We start from the raw sequence: 16,914 nt of genomic DNA on the forward strand, positions 1-16,914 counted from the left end.
GTGTGCACAATAAATACATTTTGGCATGGCCAGGTTTAAATAGACTAAGCAAAGTTAGTTAATTATTTGTAGTTCACTTTGTGCTCAATGAAATTGTTGTTTGGCAGTTTGTGTAGATAGTAGATTATGCTTGTTGACAAGGGAGACACACACACACACACACACACACACACACACACACACACACACACACACACACACCACTCACTCCTTCAGGCAGAATGGTGGACAAGGGAGAACGAAGGGTGAAGGAACAGGACTGGAGTGGTCTAGGAAAAGGGGTAGATTTTGTGGAAGGCGCCCAGAACTGCAGGTCAAGGGAGACTTACCATACAGTATGAGGAGGAAAGAATCTTGTGATTCAATATTATAACCATACTTATTCTTTTCCATCGTTATTCGGAGAAATAAAATTCATGAAAAATGCTTTAGTTTCACAAATATTAACCTGATGGTATTGCTTTGGCTAACAAACATATATTACATTGATGATATATGTGTAACTTCGTATGTGAACTTCATATGTCTTTGTAATGGAGTCAGTCTGTTTGTTATGGAGCAGCAAGTTTGAAGTTGGCATGACCTGTTGGACTGCAAATTCATTTTGCTAATGATGATACAAAATTATGAACAAGTACTCTGTTGTGCAGTGAAGTAAACTAGTTCGATGTTTATTGACAAACTGATGTGAAGAAAGAAACCGGCATCATTGTATTACTTCAATGTACATTTTTCAAGCAACAACCCAAATGTTCCACAGCAATCAGAATCAACCATCTAGACAAACTACTACTTCATCCAGAAAAAAGTTAAGTACAGATGATTAGCTTTGATTACTGTACCTGCCCTTAGTCCTACCAATATGTGTTTAGCATGAAAAAGCATGCAGTGTCAGTAGTTTGTGAAGTTTGCTAATTTCCTTAGCAGTCAACAGAGCAAGGAGGCAGGTTAGAATTGGGGTCTCTATGTCTGAGATGGGACCTGGATAAACTGAAAGAACGAGAGGTTGTAGAGAGTTTCAGGGAGAGCATAAGGGAACAATTGACAGGAATGGGGGAAAGAAATGCAGTAAAAGAAGAATGGGTAGCTCTGAGGGAAGTAGTGAAGGCAGCAGAGGATCAAGTAGGTAAAAAGACAAGGGCTAATAAAAATCCTTGGGTAACAGAAGAAATATTGAATTTAATTGATGAAAGGAGAAAATATAAAAATGCAGTAAATGAAGCAGGCAAAAAGGAATACAAACGTCTCAAAAATGAGATCAACAGGAAGTGCAAAATGGCTAAGCAGGGATGGCTAGAGGACAAATTTAAGGATGTAGAGGCTTGTCTCACTAGGGGTAAGATAGATACTGCCTACAGGAAAATTAAAGAGACCTTTGGAGAGAAGAGAACCACTTGTATGAATATCAAGAGCTCAGATGGCAATCAAGTTCTAAGCAAAGAAGGGAAGGCAGAAAGGTGGAAGGAGTATATAGAGGGTTTATACAAGGGCGATGTATTTGAGGACAATATTATGGAAATGGAAGAGGATGTAGATGAAGATGAAATGGGAGATAAGATACTCCGTGAAGAGTTTGACACAGCACTGAAAGACGTGAGTCGAAACAAGGCCCCGGGAGTAGACAACATTCCATTAGAACTACTGACGGCCATGGGAGAACCAGTCCTGACAAAACTCTACCATCTGGTGAGCAAGATGTATGAGACAGGTGGAATACCCTCAGACTTCAAGAAGAATATAATAATTCCAATCCCAAAGAAAGCAGGTGTTGACAGATGTGAAAATTACCGAACTATCAGTTTAATAAGTCACAGCTGCAAAATACTAACGCGAATACTTTACAGACGAATGGAAAAACTGGTAGAAGCCGACCTCGGGGAAGATCAGTTTGGATTCCGTAGAAATGTTGGAACACATGAGGCAATACTAACCTTACAACTTATCTTAGAAGAAAGATTAAGAAAAGGCAAACCTACGTTTCTAGCATTTGTAGACATAGAAAAAGCTTTTGAGAATGTTGACTGGAATACTCTCTTTCACATTCTAAAGGTGGCAGGGGTAAAATACAGGGAGCGAAAGGCTATTTACAATTTGTGCAGAAACCAGATGGCAGTTATAAGAGTCAAGGGGCATGAAAGGGAAGCAGTGGTTGGGAAAGGAGTGAGACAGGGTTGTAGCCTCTCCCCGATGTTGTTCAATGTGTATATTGAGCAAGCAGTAAAGGAAACAAAAGAAAAATTCGGAGTAGGTATTAAAATTCATGGAGAAGAAGTAAAAACTTTGAGGTTCGCCGATGACATTGTAATTCTGTCAGAGACAGCAAAGGACTTGGAAGAGCAGTTGAACGGAATGGACAGTGTCTTGAAAGGAGGATATAAGATGAACATCAACAAAAGCAAAACGAGGATAATGGAATGTAGTCAAATTAAATCGGGTGATGCTGAGGGAATTAGATTAGGAAATGAGGCACTTAAAGTAGTAGAGGAGTTTTGCTATTTAGGGAGTAAAATAACTGATGATGGTCGAAGTAGAGAGGATATAAAATGTAGACTGGCAAGGGCAAGGAAATCGTTTCTGAAGAAGAGAAATTTGTTAACATATAGATTTAAGTGTCAGGAAGTCATTTCTGAAAGTATTTGTATGGAGTGTAGCCACGTATGGAAGTGAAACATGGACGATAACTAGCTTGGACAAGAAGAGAATAGAAGCTTTCGAAATGTGGTGCTACAGAAGAATGCTGAAGATAAAGTGGGTAGATCATGTAACTAATGAGGAGGTATTGAATAGGATTGGGGAGAAGTGAAGTTTGTGGCACAACTTGACTAGAAGAAGGGATCAGTTGGTAGGACATGTTTTGAGGCATCAAGGGATCACAAATTTAGCATTGGAGGGCAGCGTGGAGGGTAAAAATCGTAGAGGGAGACAGATGAATACACTAAGCAGATTCAGAAGGATGTAGGTTGCAGTAGGTACTGGGAGATGAAGAAGCTTGCACAGGATAGAGTAGCATGGAGAGCTGCATCAAACCAGTCTCAGGACTGAAGACCACCACAACGACAACAACATGTGTGAGATAGAAATAAACGTAGATATGTGCTGGAGGGGGAAGAGGGATAGTGTAACATCCCACTGACGTCAAGGTCATTAGAAATGGAGCACAAGCTCGAATGAGAGAAGGATGGGGAAGGAAATCGGTCATGCACTTTCAAACGAACCATCCCGGCATTTGCCTCAAGCAATTAGGGAACTCGTGGAAAAGCCTAAATCTGGATGGCCAGAAGCGGGCTTTGAACCTTCACCCTCACCAATTTGAGAACAGTATTCCATATATCGTGTAGGGGCCCCACAAGCTTGCAGAAGTGCCGCAGCACAACATGGCATGGACTCTACTAATGCCTGAAGTTGTGCTGGAGGAAACTGACACCATGAATCCTGCAGGGCTGATCATAAATTCATAAGAGTATGAGGGGGTGGGGACCTCTTCTGAACAGCATGTTGCATCAAAATCGAAACAGTGAAGAGTCAAAGCTCATGATGAGCAACATCAAGTGAACTGTGAGAGTTAAATCATCGTGGTTGTGTGGCCGCGATATTGGACTGTGACTTGGGTGATCAGTGTTCAAACCACCTCATACCCCACCTTTTTTTCCCCACAAAATTATGAACGTTCGATGCAGTCATTACGTGTCTGTTCTCCTACTATAGTCTTGGCAATTGTCATACTACACACTGGTTATAGAATATTAGTCATGTGATAAGGATTACCATCTTAAACAAATATGATGAATAGTGAGAGCAGGCAACATGCCACATAGACCTCTCACAGAAATGAAAACAATAAACATACATGTATAAACTATGAATATAATAGAGGAAAACATTCCACATGGGAAAAATATATCTAAAAACATAGATGATGTAACTTACCAAACGAAAGCGTTGGTATGTTGATACACACAAACAAACACACAAAATTCAAGCTTTCGCAACCCACGGTTGATTCTTGAGGAAAGAGGGAAGGAGAGGGAAAGACGAAAGGATGTGGGTTTTAAGGGAGAGGGTAAGGAGTCATTCCAATCCCGGGAGCAAACTAGGTTACACAAAGGGGTTGGTTGGTACCAAAAAGTGGGGCCACTGTACCATCGGATTAGGGATGGATAGGGAAGGAAATCAGCTCTGCCATTTCAAAAGGAATCATCCTAGCATTTGCCTGAAGCGAGTTAGGGCAATCACAGAAAACCTAAATTAGGGTAGCTGGACACGGGTTTGAACAGTCATCCTCACAAATACAACTTCCAAAATGGAAGGCACGAGTCATAACATGTGGTACTTGCGTATAATAAATAGGAGGTACGTATGTCTGCAGGCCCCTGCCTTACACCTTGCTGTTGCAAATGGGCGTTACGCTATGACACAGACACACATCTGAATACAGCGGACAAGTCAGTGACCGAATGGTCAGTACATAGCTTGTGAGTGTGAGTGAGTGAATGAGTGTGAGCGAGTCAGTGCCAATCACAACAGTCTTTTGTCTGTGTGTTCTGCTGCCGCTTGGTGAGTAGATTTTTTTTTTCTACCCAATTAAATAATTGAGTCACAAGATTCATAACTTTAAATATGGTGTATTGTGTTCAGTACTTCATGAAAAAAGAGGTGTGTTGAGCAATTCCATAACAGCACCTAGAGGCAGCTTAACATTGGCAGCACTTGGAGACAAATGAATATCTTCCAACCTGTGCCAATTTCTGCAAATCTGTCACTGTCATCTACATCCAAACAACTAGGGTTTGCTAACATTTCAAGGAATTCAGAGGTGTTGACAGCTTCACAAACTTCAGTGGTGGATTCACAAGTGGTAGGCAAAACTGTTTTCTGTGATTTCAGAATTGATAGTTCAATAACTTGATCCAAAGAAGATGCAACCATAAAAAAATCACATATTCAATATTTAATAATTTCTATACAGGAATCACAGCACCTTCTCCCTCTTCAATTAATTTACCCAGTAACTGTCTTCTGGATACATATTTGATGTTCTCCAGTACAACGTGATGAGTAGTGTAGAAGAGACGTTACATTAAGAGGGAAGAACTTCACTCCATCGAACCAACCACTTTCTTTAACTTTGAAGCCATTTCACTCGCGCGCACACACACACTTGGAACATGGGAGCAAATGAACAGCAGCAGCTTCTTAACTGTGTAAGAAACAGATCCACACTGACCATAGTAACAGTAGCTCGGAGCATGGGACTGGTGTTGTCTAGGCTACCTGCAGTGCCAACATAATTGTACATATACAGTACTTACTTGTGTGCTGCACATTTTCAGATTAAATAAAAAGAAAAGCAAATGAAAAATGAATCTGGGTTATGAGGGCTAGATAAACAAGGTTATTGTTTATGGCCATCTCTTGCTACTATAAAAGAAGTAGTATTTAATCTTTGAGGTTTCTAGTTCAAACTGCTGTTGGGATAACAGCCTTACTGCAGTGTGGGAACTGTGTCAAGTGAACTAGTGGTACAAGGGGTGCTTCTTTAGTCCCTGCTATAAGCAGTTCCGTGCCACGTGCTGGCCAGCTTCAGCTCTGTTGCTCTTGCCAGTCTGGCTATTTATGAAAATAGAGGAATGGGTGGATTTTACTACAGACACCATACAACTAAGGTAAACTCACTGTAGAAAATTTTATTTATTCAAGCAAGTTCAGTCACTGGCAGTAACATTTCACATATAATACATTGTTTTACAAATCACACTTAATTGAAAGTGTTGAGACTTAATACTGATGTGTAACTTATTGTTGATTTGCACACTTAGCCTGATTACTGTCACCTTACGAAGCTGAACCTGACATAAGTCTGAGTAATGACTGTCAACTTCCTTAACCTTGTAGATATTTAAGTTTTGAATGATAGTAGTCCATCTTCATATGTTCAGGAGTGATCATATCCCATTACTAATGTCAGTTGTTTTCCTTAAGTCAGGTACTAAAATTTATGTATTACTGTTCTGTGGTAAATTAACAAATACTTATGCTGAGATCTGTATCTTCAATAGTTACTGGCTTTAGTTAATCATTAACAATAAGTATTGGCAGTTTGATGCCCACTTCGTTAGCTCCTTTCCCACTGTAACACCATTATTATTTCTTATCTACCACCCCTTCACTCTTAAAGATTAGGCCAGTCATCATCACTGAGCTGACCCATATGAACTTCTCATGCGAGTGAACGAACTGACCTTCTAGGGTACTTCACTAACACTTTATTTGCTGCATTAAAGACAGGTTCTCAAACTTTCATGAAGCAAAGCTAAAGTTTAAAAAAAAAATTGTTCTACAGTGGAAATGTCAGGCTGAATTTCCAATAAGTTTTGATGTAGTGTGGACAAATATATTCTTATATTCTTGAGCATGGTGAGCTGCTGTTGCCAGGTTCTGAGATATATTTCTCTGGCACACAGCTGATGTTAGTTTTGGTTACCTGTAAAGATTTTTGATGTAGTTCAGGTTGTGGCTGAGAGATGATTAGTCCAGTATATCTGTCCGAGTTTCTTCAGATTGCAATGGTACTATGTTGAGATTATTTTGTCCCAAGACAATACGCAACGTGAAAACCAGAAACACCCTCTTCCATGTTTTTTACTGGCAAAGTATGTGATGGAAGAACTGTGAACTGACATCACTCTGGATCCCAAACTGCAAGGTGGTTATACAGTGATGGCAAATGCTACATGAAAAGGAAAATAACGATTACTGGAAACCATTGAACTTTCTTTTGTTCACATGTCAAAAGATGTTTCACAAATCTTTCAGAAATGGGGATCTTGAAAAAATTCCAATTAGATATTTGGGGACACATGCAATTTACACAGTCTTTCAAACTATTTGAGCTGCGGTTCTCCCCCCCCCCCCCCCTCCCCCCAAATCCCTCTCTCAACAATTATGAGCACCACATGACAGCTGAGACAGTGAAAATGTGTAAACTGTGCTAGGAACAGAAAATACACAAAATTGTGTTTTCACTATAATTCCTTTGTTGCTAACTTCATTACAGTTATCTTCTTAGTATGTAAGGCCCATATCTGTGACTTTAATTAAAGTTTTAATGTTCCATAAACATTTCACTTTAGTTTTTTAATCATCATCAGTTCTATTGCAGCCACACAAAATTGCCACTAAGAGTGCTTCAAGAATAAATGGAGCAGACAGTCAGTTTCTTATTTAGTCAGAGATGAAATCATGTTCAAAGATAATCATCATAGTAAAGTAGAAAAATCTTCGTTGCAAATCCAAACATGACTCAAAGTTAAGAGGTTATTCACTTATCAGTGCAGATAGGAATATTCTAATAGTGAGGTAGCAGTAATGAAACACAGTTACTTCTAGTACTGTGAATTCTATTTTTCCAGATTCACAGAACCTACCATTGGAAATATAAAAATAGTTACAGGAAACTTTCTCTAGAGGCAGTAGCCATCTTCACTTTGTGCTCGGTGTGTTGAGAGGCCTCAAATCCAGAGAGTAGTGGAGGGGGTCCACATTCCAGCATGGTGCCACGCTATATTGAAACATTTGTTACTCCTGTCTTTTGGTTATCTGTTTACATAATATACATAAAAGTGTTAGATTTTAATTTTTTTTTAATGATGTCATGAATGGGAAACTTTGACTTAAATAACTGTTCTAGGAATTTGCTCATCCATATGAGTTACTTCAAGATTCTGAGGGATACTTCACTAAAATGGTACAAAAGACTGGTGCTGCGATGGCTGCACAATTAACAGAAGTTGCAGAATCGGTAAGTAATTAGCAAGGCAGTTTTGTCCTCAGCTGCAGCTGTTAATTGGTTTTAAATTACTTAAATGGGAAAAACAATGAACAGCAAGAATAAAATTAATTACATATTTAGTCATTGGCTGTGAGGGACTTTGCCCTCTCTCTCAAACTAGTTCAAGGAAAAATGAAATATGAACACCGGTTAGCCTTGTTGCCTTCCAGACTGCTTTTGCTTGGAATTGGTAGAATATTGGTTTAGCTATTTTTTTCTTATGAAGGACAAGCTTCAAAACTATGAACAGAGGTAGGTAATGAAATCTACACACCATTAGTGGAAAATGAAATCTGAAATTATTATGATCAAAGCATATTAATGGTAAAGGTTTGTTTAATGGAAATAAAATGTGAGGGTTCAAGTAATAAGACACACACACACACACACACACACACACACACACACACACAAACTAAGAAACACAGTGTATCAAATAATTTCAGTTGTATCACACATTTAATGAACTGTGGTACCCAGGACTATTTCTGATTGTCTGTTCCTTATCTGTCCTTTTTTTTTATTTCATTTGTTTGTTATTCTGATCCATAGTGTGTTATTTCAATGAAAAACTAAGGTAATTTCAAATTGTTACCAGCTGTATTATTCTTAGTACCTCGGGCTATTGATTGTGTGTATTGGCTTATTTGGAGCCTACATTGTAATAAGAGTCCCAGAATAGAAGTAATTTTGATTCGCAACTCTGAAGAAATTTTAAGCACCCCATTTTACTGACACTTTAAACGTCCTGACATGAAAGGAGGAGGAGGAGGAGGAGGTGGTGGTGGTGGTGGTGGTGGTGGTCTGGAAATGATTATTTTGAAGTAGGATAACGGAGTTACATTGTATCCCAAAGTTCACACCTACATGAAGACTAGACTGTTCATTGCAGATAGACTCCACAAAGGCATAAATGCTTGCAGAGGGATCCAGTTTTTTGGTAGTAGAATGATGAAGCTGCCAGTAAGTGCAATGAAAACATAATCTATGATGAAAGTATGTGCAACACAAGCAACATGCCATTAAGAAACGATATATTTCCTGAATGACATAAAAACGCGTGGAATTTTTCATCATATAATACAAGAACTTTATAACTTGATGACTTTCTTAACTGAGTAATGGGAAATGCAGACAGAGATTGTTGACCAGACAAACTGCAGTCTACAATGCAGTACTTAGTCTAAAAGAGAGAATGGTGAGAATAGAGGAATTTTGGGTAGCAGAATGATAAAAGAAAACACAAAATCATGTTTGAAAAAACGACTGTTAGAAATAAAAATTAAGCGAGAATTACCTCGAGAACAAAATCTTGTACATGGCTGCATGTTCAGAGATCGTGAATAGTTAAAATTGAAAGAAAATCAGCCATCGGCCACTAATTTTAAGCAAATTAACCTGGTTTCGACACAGCTGGGAGTGTCTTCCTCAGAATTTAAAACAAAGAATGGTCTATATTCTATAACATGGTTATAGAATTATGACTAAACATGTATGATAGAGTATAAGTACGGAAACGTCGTGAAAGACTCGCAGTATTTGTGTGTCATTTATAAAATAATAAATATGCCAAAAGGGCATTAGTCACAAAGATATTTAAAATAAAGAAAACTGTAATGGCGAGCCACTAAGAGCTGCTCATTACTTGCGTGGTCCGTTTTGCAACCTGCACCATGCAAGTAATGAGCAGCCCTTAGTGGCTCGCCATCACAGTTTTCTTTATTTTAAATATCTTTGTGCCTAATGCCCTTTTGGCATATTTATTATTTTATAAATGACATATAAATACTGCGAGTCTTTCACGACGTTTCCGTACTTATACTCTATCATACATGTTTAGTCATAATTCTGTGACCTTTTCATAATATTTTTACATTCCATCCTGGATTTTCCAATGTTCGATATTAAAGATCCTTTCAACAGACTCATTGCTTATCTTTAAACTATGTTTAAAAAATGAACTGTGGAACATTTAACTAACTAAATTCTGACAAGAAAGACTGTTTTCTCTTGTCGCATTTCCAAACTTTTTCCAGTGTTGGGGATTTGTAAGACTTGAAGTTAAACTCATTCCCAGCTGTTGTATTTTATTACAGACATCCTAATTTCCCTAAGTTGTATTTGTTATATTGGTAAATGGTTCATGTGTATTTAAACTTGGAAGTTTCCCTTTTGGATTTATTTTCTCTTGCTATCATAGCATCTTTTTATTTATTTTTAGTTAATTAACATATGCCCTCACTTTGTTACAGTCGTACAGAAGACGCAATCTTACAACTACATCTGCCGATGATATAAGCGAATCACCAGACTAAATTTGTGAGCAATTAACTGTTGTCAATGACAGAAAAGAAACATCAGATAATGTTTCATACTAAAAATACTCAGGTTTCAAGATATTTACTGGTGTTTCGTAAATTGAGGATTATAAACATGTTGCGTTATGTCAACACTTGTTGTGTTCGTTAGTGGCATATCAGTGTACCATTTGGGCTTCAGGAGAAATAACTTCTAATTCTGAATTGTATTCAGAAGTTCTATAATCAACACTAAGAAAAGTTTTTGCCATCCAGTGCTCGTTTCCATAATGTGTACATTACAGTTCATTCACAAAAACAAAAATTTTAAAAACTAATGAATCAAGTCGCCAAGAAGTAAAGTATGTGAAGTGTTTATCAGTTTTCAGTAATTTTACACATGTGTGAAGTATTAGGAACCATGAGATGATTATGCAAAACTGCTTCTTTGAGCTAGTATGTGGTGGTACAACACATGGATCATATCAAATGGCTATTTTAAGACTGTGAAGTTTTCTATATAGTTTTACAAAAAGCTATTTATGGAAGAATTTTTAATATTTAAAGTGGTTTGATTATGTATGTGGATTGTGTTTCATACAAAGATATAATTTTGCTACTAAGATATAAAATGTGTAATATCTAGCTTTGTAGATAGTTTATTGTTGCACATGCTGTTTTGTGATACATTATTAATGTGCTTCATACTCTTATTGATTCATTGGAAATTTGTTCCTGTTAAAATTATACTGTTCTGTTTCATTAGCTTTAAGATTTATGTGATAAATCTACGCAGTTCCTAATACAGAACAGGTATTTTCAGCTGTCTTGTTAAAGAACAATAATTCCAAACCATAATATAATTATTTTTTGTAGCTAGGACTGATAGCCTTGAAATGTGTGGACAGTGTCTAAAGAGGAATACTTTGTATGGATGCAGAGTGTGAAACTAAATTTGCAAATAAATTTTTTCATATTAATCATCATTTCTTCTTTGTCTTGATCCCTGACACACACACACACACACACACACACACACACACACACACACACACACACACTTGTTGAGAAATGAGATTAAAAGTTCGGTGTTTAATTGAAGGTACAACTGTATACAGAAAGACAAGTACATTCGTAACAAACATACCATTTGGAAAACTAGGAATGATACAAATAAAGCCAAAGACAAATAAAAATTACCTCTTGTTAATTTTTGTATCAGTTGAAAGGAAAAGATATAAACAAACTTTAGGAAAAGACTTGTTGCTCCAAACCCTTCGTTGAGAGAAAGCAAGATCCAGGTCACTTTTGAAGGAACAAGAGATTAGCAGCTGAGATTCAGATTCTAATGTACTCTTAACAATGAATTTGAAACTTCTGGTTGAATGTAACCAATTTAGGAGTAAAAGGAACAACTCGCCGAACAGTATAGGTGTTGAGTTGTCAACAGGCATACAAATGGGTCTGAAAACTTTGTGTGCACATGCAGGCAAGCTCACGCTTGTACAGTGGAATAAGCTATATGTATGTAAGTGTACTCGAACTCATACCAAAATGTAGCAATATATGAATTATGTTTGTGCTTTTAGACAGTTCAGTGCCCCAGCTGTTTGACAGATTGTAACCTTGACCCCTAAATTATTTACTAATAACATAAGACAATGGAGGTATGTTGAAACTAAGATGGGGACTGTAATTGACAACAAAGCTGGAAGTATCATATGTACCAGAGCATAAGACAACCCTGAATACAAGACAGCCCTCCTTTAGGAGGCGCCTTCAGACAAATTTATTTTTTGATACATTCTGTCTAATAAAAATTAAAAACTTTTACTGACTAAGGATCTGCCTAAAACATTACCATGACACCGATTCTAAACTTGGGCCACTTATTGGTTGTCTGTTTTGATAATAAAAGGTGAAATAAAATAAACAAAAAGAAATTGTTTACATTAACTTTTATCATTGCCTCCTTTGTTCAACCTGTCATCTGTGGTACCACATTTCTTAATAATCGTCGTCATCACCACCACCATCATCATCAGCCTAACAGGGCAGCTGTGAAACTTGTATCTTTGTTGTCACAAGTATTTGTTGTTTCTTCAGAGTATTTTGCAATTTTTTTGATTTATTTATTTTTGTGAGGGGGCATTGCAGTTTTTGCTTCTGTACTAACAGGCGAATGTTAACAATGTCTTTTACAACAACACATACCATCCGCTTGGCACACTCTCACTGGCTGTGTAGAAGCAGCTACAGACATACCCCCTTTCGCTTGCATCATACCTCATAGTGAGCTGCACAAAACACTTAAGTGCGCCACTGACCCTGGTCTAGACTTTCAGAATCTCCTGCAGAAATGTATGCTATTCTTGAGTATTTGGCCGATTTTAAAGTCCATATGATGCAGAGTACAAATGGATTCAGGCAAACTGCAGTTTAAACATGGTAGATGTTCATAAAAAAAATCGAACTATCCAGTATAGTTTCCTGTTGTTGGAAGCAAGATGGAGAGAGAGAGAGAGAGAGAGAGAGAGAGAGAGAGAGAGAGAGAGAGAGAGAGAGAGAGAGAGAGAGCTGACTGGTACTTTTATATGCAGGGCAGCTCCATGACCTAGCGCACAAGCCATCAAGGAGCTCCTGGTCTGAGGATTGTTGCTTGGATTGCAATAGATTACCAGAATTAATAAATAATTGTGATCTGGACTGGCTGTTTGTCACAAAATTTTCATTTTTTGAACGAAACGCAATTCTTTTGTCATATAACTTATGAATTGAAACAAACTGCATGCAAATAAATTTAAATAAAATTGTCAGTTTTAGTTGGGGAGCAAAACACATTCATAGTTTTAGGGATGGATGCAATGTGCTGTATGTAATTGCCTATGTTTAGATCAAAGTTCTGGTGGTAGAATGTACATTTAAATGAGGTGTTCAGATGAGAGCCAATTTTCCTGAATACACAACTCGGGATGCCTTCTAAATGACTTGCAGACAAGATGTAGAGTTACTGGTGTCAGCTTTTGTTAGACTGTAGAATGTATCCTTACACTGTTGTAAACAAGACAGGCCACATTACACAAATGAATGAGGTTTGGTCTGCTACGGATACTGACATGGAACAAATACATCCCATTAGTATAATGTCATGTCAAGTATCTGATGCTTCGTAGCTGCTGACACTTTGCCAGTCGGGGAGTCATGTTTTGTGTTGCGACATGTCATAAGAAGTGTTTGTTTTGTCTGCAATACATCATGATCCTCACGGCAGCTTAAAAGATGCTATTTCAGTCACTGCAGTATCAGCTGTGCCACCTGTCATTAGCGCAGGAGTTGTGTGGGAATCATTTAAATTGGAGAGTTACTTTCTACAAATGGACTGCGAATGAATTCACTCTGGTTGCCTAAAAAGTGTTATGTTCTTTAATGAAGTAATGACCACAAATCATGATGCAGTGCACTGTCATAACATCCTTCACTGGGCCACAGAAAATGCTACTAGGTGGATACGTCATGTCAGTCATCAAAGGAGGTAGACCATTAATGTGTAGTGTGGAATCCTTGGAGATGAAACCACTAGTCCACACTACTTCACAAGTACTACGACAGGTGAGAGGCATTGAACCGTTATTGTTGACAGTTTAGGTGCTTTCCTTGAAAAAATTAGCCTAGACATTAGAGGCCATATGTGAATGCAGCATGATGGTGCACATTCTATCCATTGGTTGTAAAAGAGCTGAACAACAGATTTTAGAAGATGATTAGGATGCCGTGGTCCTCGAGAATTACACACACGGTCATCCAATTCAGCATCAGTCGATTTCTTGTAGTCAGCATATTGAAAGAATAGGGTTTTTCACCAAACCCACAACACCAAATGAGTTGAAATATCCCATTAAGGAAGTTAGTTATCCTATTGGATTATATTAAAACTTTTTCCATTGACAATGAATATGAAAATTCATAATTATGTGGAATGTTTAACAAAATGTTTCCTTACCTGATATAACCCAGTTTTTTTGTTTTTTTTAAACAATTGTAAAATTACTAATTTGTATGTATAAAAGTTTACCTGTTTTTTAGGAGTAGTCGTCATTCAGAAGTTCTTTAAATTTGTTTTTAAATGCTGGTTGGCTGTCTGTTAAACTTTTAATGATATTTTGTAAGTGACCAAGCTAAAGAATTTTGTGGCAGCATAATTCACATCTATCTGTGCCAAATCTAGATTTAATCCAGAATAGTGAATATCTGCCTTTTCCTAGTATTGTAGCTATGCACAATGCTATTGCTTTTGAATTGTGTTGGGTTATTAAGTTAATAAAAGAAACATGCAGGCGCACATTCCTTCTATTATTCTAATTACAAACTTTCATGGAATGCATACATTGTTCCTTAATGCTGAATTACTCCAAAAATATGATGCCATTGCAAAAGAAGTGAATGAAAACAGGCATAAGAAGTTAGTTTACTGATATGTTTGTTTGCCAACATTTGCAATAATAGTACAAATAACTGAATTGAAATATTTCAGTAGATCATTAGTGCAGCAAACAATATAGCCATCAATCAGTGTCAATTCACGAAATGGTTTAAAATCAATAGGCCAGAAAGTAACATTCCAGCTGGAAACAAACTCAAATTACAAAATGGTTCAAGCCAAAAAGAAATTAAGCACAAATTTTGCAAGCTCCAAAAATACTGGAAGACAAACAAGCTGCTGTATGTGTGTCTTCCAGAACAATGAAAGCTCTAGAGAGGAACAGTGTTTTTTTTTTATGGCTGGCACCAGGGAAATCACTTCAGCACCATCCAGATCCAGTGCCATCAAGAATGTAACTATGGATGTAAGTACACAATATCAAAGTGACAAAGAAATGTACAAGCCAAGTGAGCAAGCTGATGGGCTGCTACAGAATAATTCAGACCTACCCTTTTGTGAGGATGGCTCATTATTAAATATTAGGTCTTTTAAAAATAAAATTGATGATCTTAGTAGTAACTATATAATGCATTGTAATATAAATGGTTTAAGTGCTGAATACTCATGTGACAGAAGCTCAAGTTAGATGAGCTACAAGTTTTTTAATCTGAATTTCTAAATGTTAAAGTAATTTGTTTAAATGAATGCTGGCTTAGTAGTGATACCATAAAAATCTTAAATAAAATTGAAAACTTCAAGGTAGCTACCAGCTTTTGTATGATAAATAAGTCACAAGGAGGTTCATGCATAATCATTCATTCTGATTTAGATTACCATGTAAGATGTGACTTCAAATTGTTTTAATGAAGAGTGTATTTTTGAGGGTTGCTGTGTTGAGTTAAAGGACTTAAATGATGTTACAATATCAGTTTATAGAATCCCAGGGAAGGTGACAACTGAGCATTTCCTACGTAAATTTTAGAGTTTGTTAGAATACCTCAGTAAAGAAAAGAGGAAAAAAACTGTAAAATTGTAGTTGTTGCTGATTTCAAGATCAATGTGTTGAATGAAACCTGTATCAAAATTTACAGACTTAATAAAAAAATATGGATTCAAATTAATTTTTTCTGAATCTACAAGAGAAAATGCTCAGTCAGCTACATGCACTGACAATATTTTAACGAATTACGTATTTGAAGATGGATATAGATTTTGTCTAGATCTAGGAATTTCTGATCATTCAGCATTATTCATTGAGCTACCCGGAGCACGTAGAGAAGTCCCATGTAAAAAAGCTTATGTAAAAAGGATCTTCAACCAAGAAACTTTGACTCTCTTCCATGATAAGCTGAAGGAGACACAATGGCACTTTGATAAAAATATTTCTTGCACTGCAAATTCTGAAGCATTTCTAAGGGATTTTCTAAGTGTTTTCAATGAAATATTTCCACAAAAAAACTCATTTTCATAAAATGACAAAATTAAAATGGATCACTAAAGGTATAAAAATCTCCAGTGCTAAGAAAAGGCAGCTACATAAGGAACAAAGACACAATAAAAAAAAATTGAATTTATTGAATATGTTAAACGATACAAAAGTACATTTAAGAAAGTTGTCAAAGCAGCAAAGCAAATGACAAATAATAAATTAATCTTAAAACATGAGAATAAATCAAAGGCAGTGTGGTCAGTTGTAAAACACAAATTAGGTTCAAATGACTCTGAGCACTATGGGACTTAACTTCTGAGGTCATCAGTACCAAAATTATGTATCAAAGCCTCTAAACATGGAATTAGTACAATTAAGTTTGAAGATGAGATCATTGTAAATCTGGCTCAAATTTCAGAATGCTTCAATGAGTTCTTCATTAATGTTGCAGATTATGAGAACAATGTATGTCCCTTTGGACTAAATCATAATTCTGAATGCCTCACAAAATTCAAAACAGTTTCAACAATAGATGTAGAAAAAATTATATTAAAACTAAAAAACAAAAATTCTGTAGGTTGGGATGGAATACCAGCAAAAGTCCTTAAATTTGTGTGTAAAAATAATAGGATACCCACTATCTGAAATAATAAACCAATCCTTTGAACAAGAAAGCTTCCCAGGGGTGCAGAAGTAAAACCGTTGCTCAAGAAAGGGTCAAGAGAGGATATGGGGAATTATCATCCCATTTCCCTCCTTCCTGTCCTATCAAAAATGTTTGAAAATGCTGCTGCTATGCAGATTTGAAATTTTACGGAGAAATTTATTATTGAGGAAAACCAATTTGGTTTCCAGCGTGGCAAAAGTACTATTGATGCGATTAACAAGTTAATCGACAAGATCAGCACATCAATAGACAACCATAATAAAGTTGCAGAAA

At 36.8% G+C, this 16,914-nt stretch overlaps 1 protein-coding gene across 2 annotated transcripts in view; it reads left to right on the forward strand.

The window, feature by feature from the left end:
• LOC124775090 (ATP-binding cassette subfamily C member 4-like) overlaps positions 1–15,013 on the forward strand; it is a 254,271-nt gene extending 239,258 nt beyond the window's left edge. Inside the window, exons 24-25 of one of the 2 annotated variants that reach the window (XM_047249900.1) lie at positions 7,688–7,798; positions 14,915–15,013. In XM_047249900.1, the coding sequence (XP_047105856.1) occupies positions 7,688–7,798; positions 14,915–14,992 (189 nt within the window). In that variant the 3' untranslated portion in view covers positions 14,993–15,013. Of the gene's footprint in view, positions 1–7,687; positions 7,799–10,080; positions 11,106–14,914 lie in introns of those variants that run through there. The other variant, XM_047249901.1, reaches the window with a different exon arrangement.
• Positions 15,014–16,914: the final 1,901 nt, after the last annotated feature.

This window comes from Schistocerca piceifrons, chromosome 2, assembly GCF_021461385.2.
Source record: "Schistocerca piceifrons isolate TAMUIC-IGC-003096 chromosome 2, iqSchPice1.1, whole genome shotgun sequence".
Classification (NCBI taxonomy): domain Eukaryota; kingdom Metazoa; phylum Arthropoda; class Insecta; order Orthoptera; family Acrididae; genus Schistocerca; species Schistocerca piceifrons.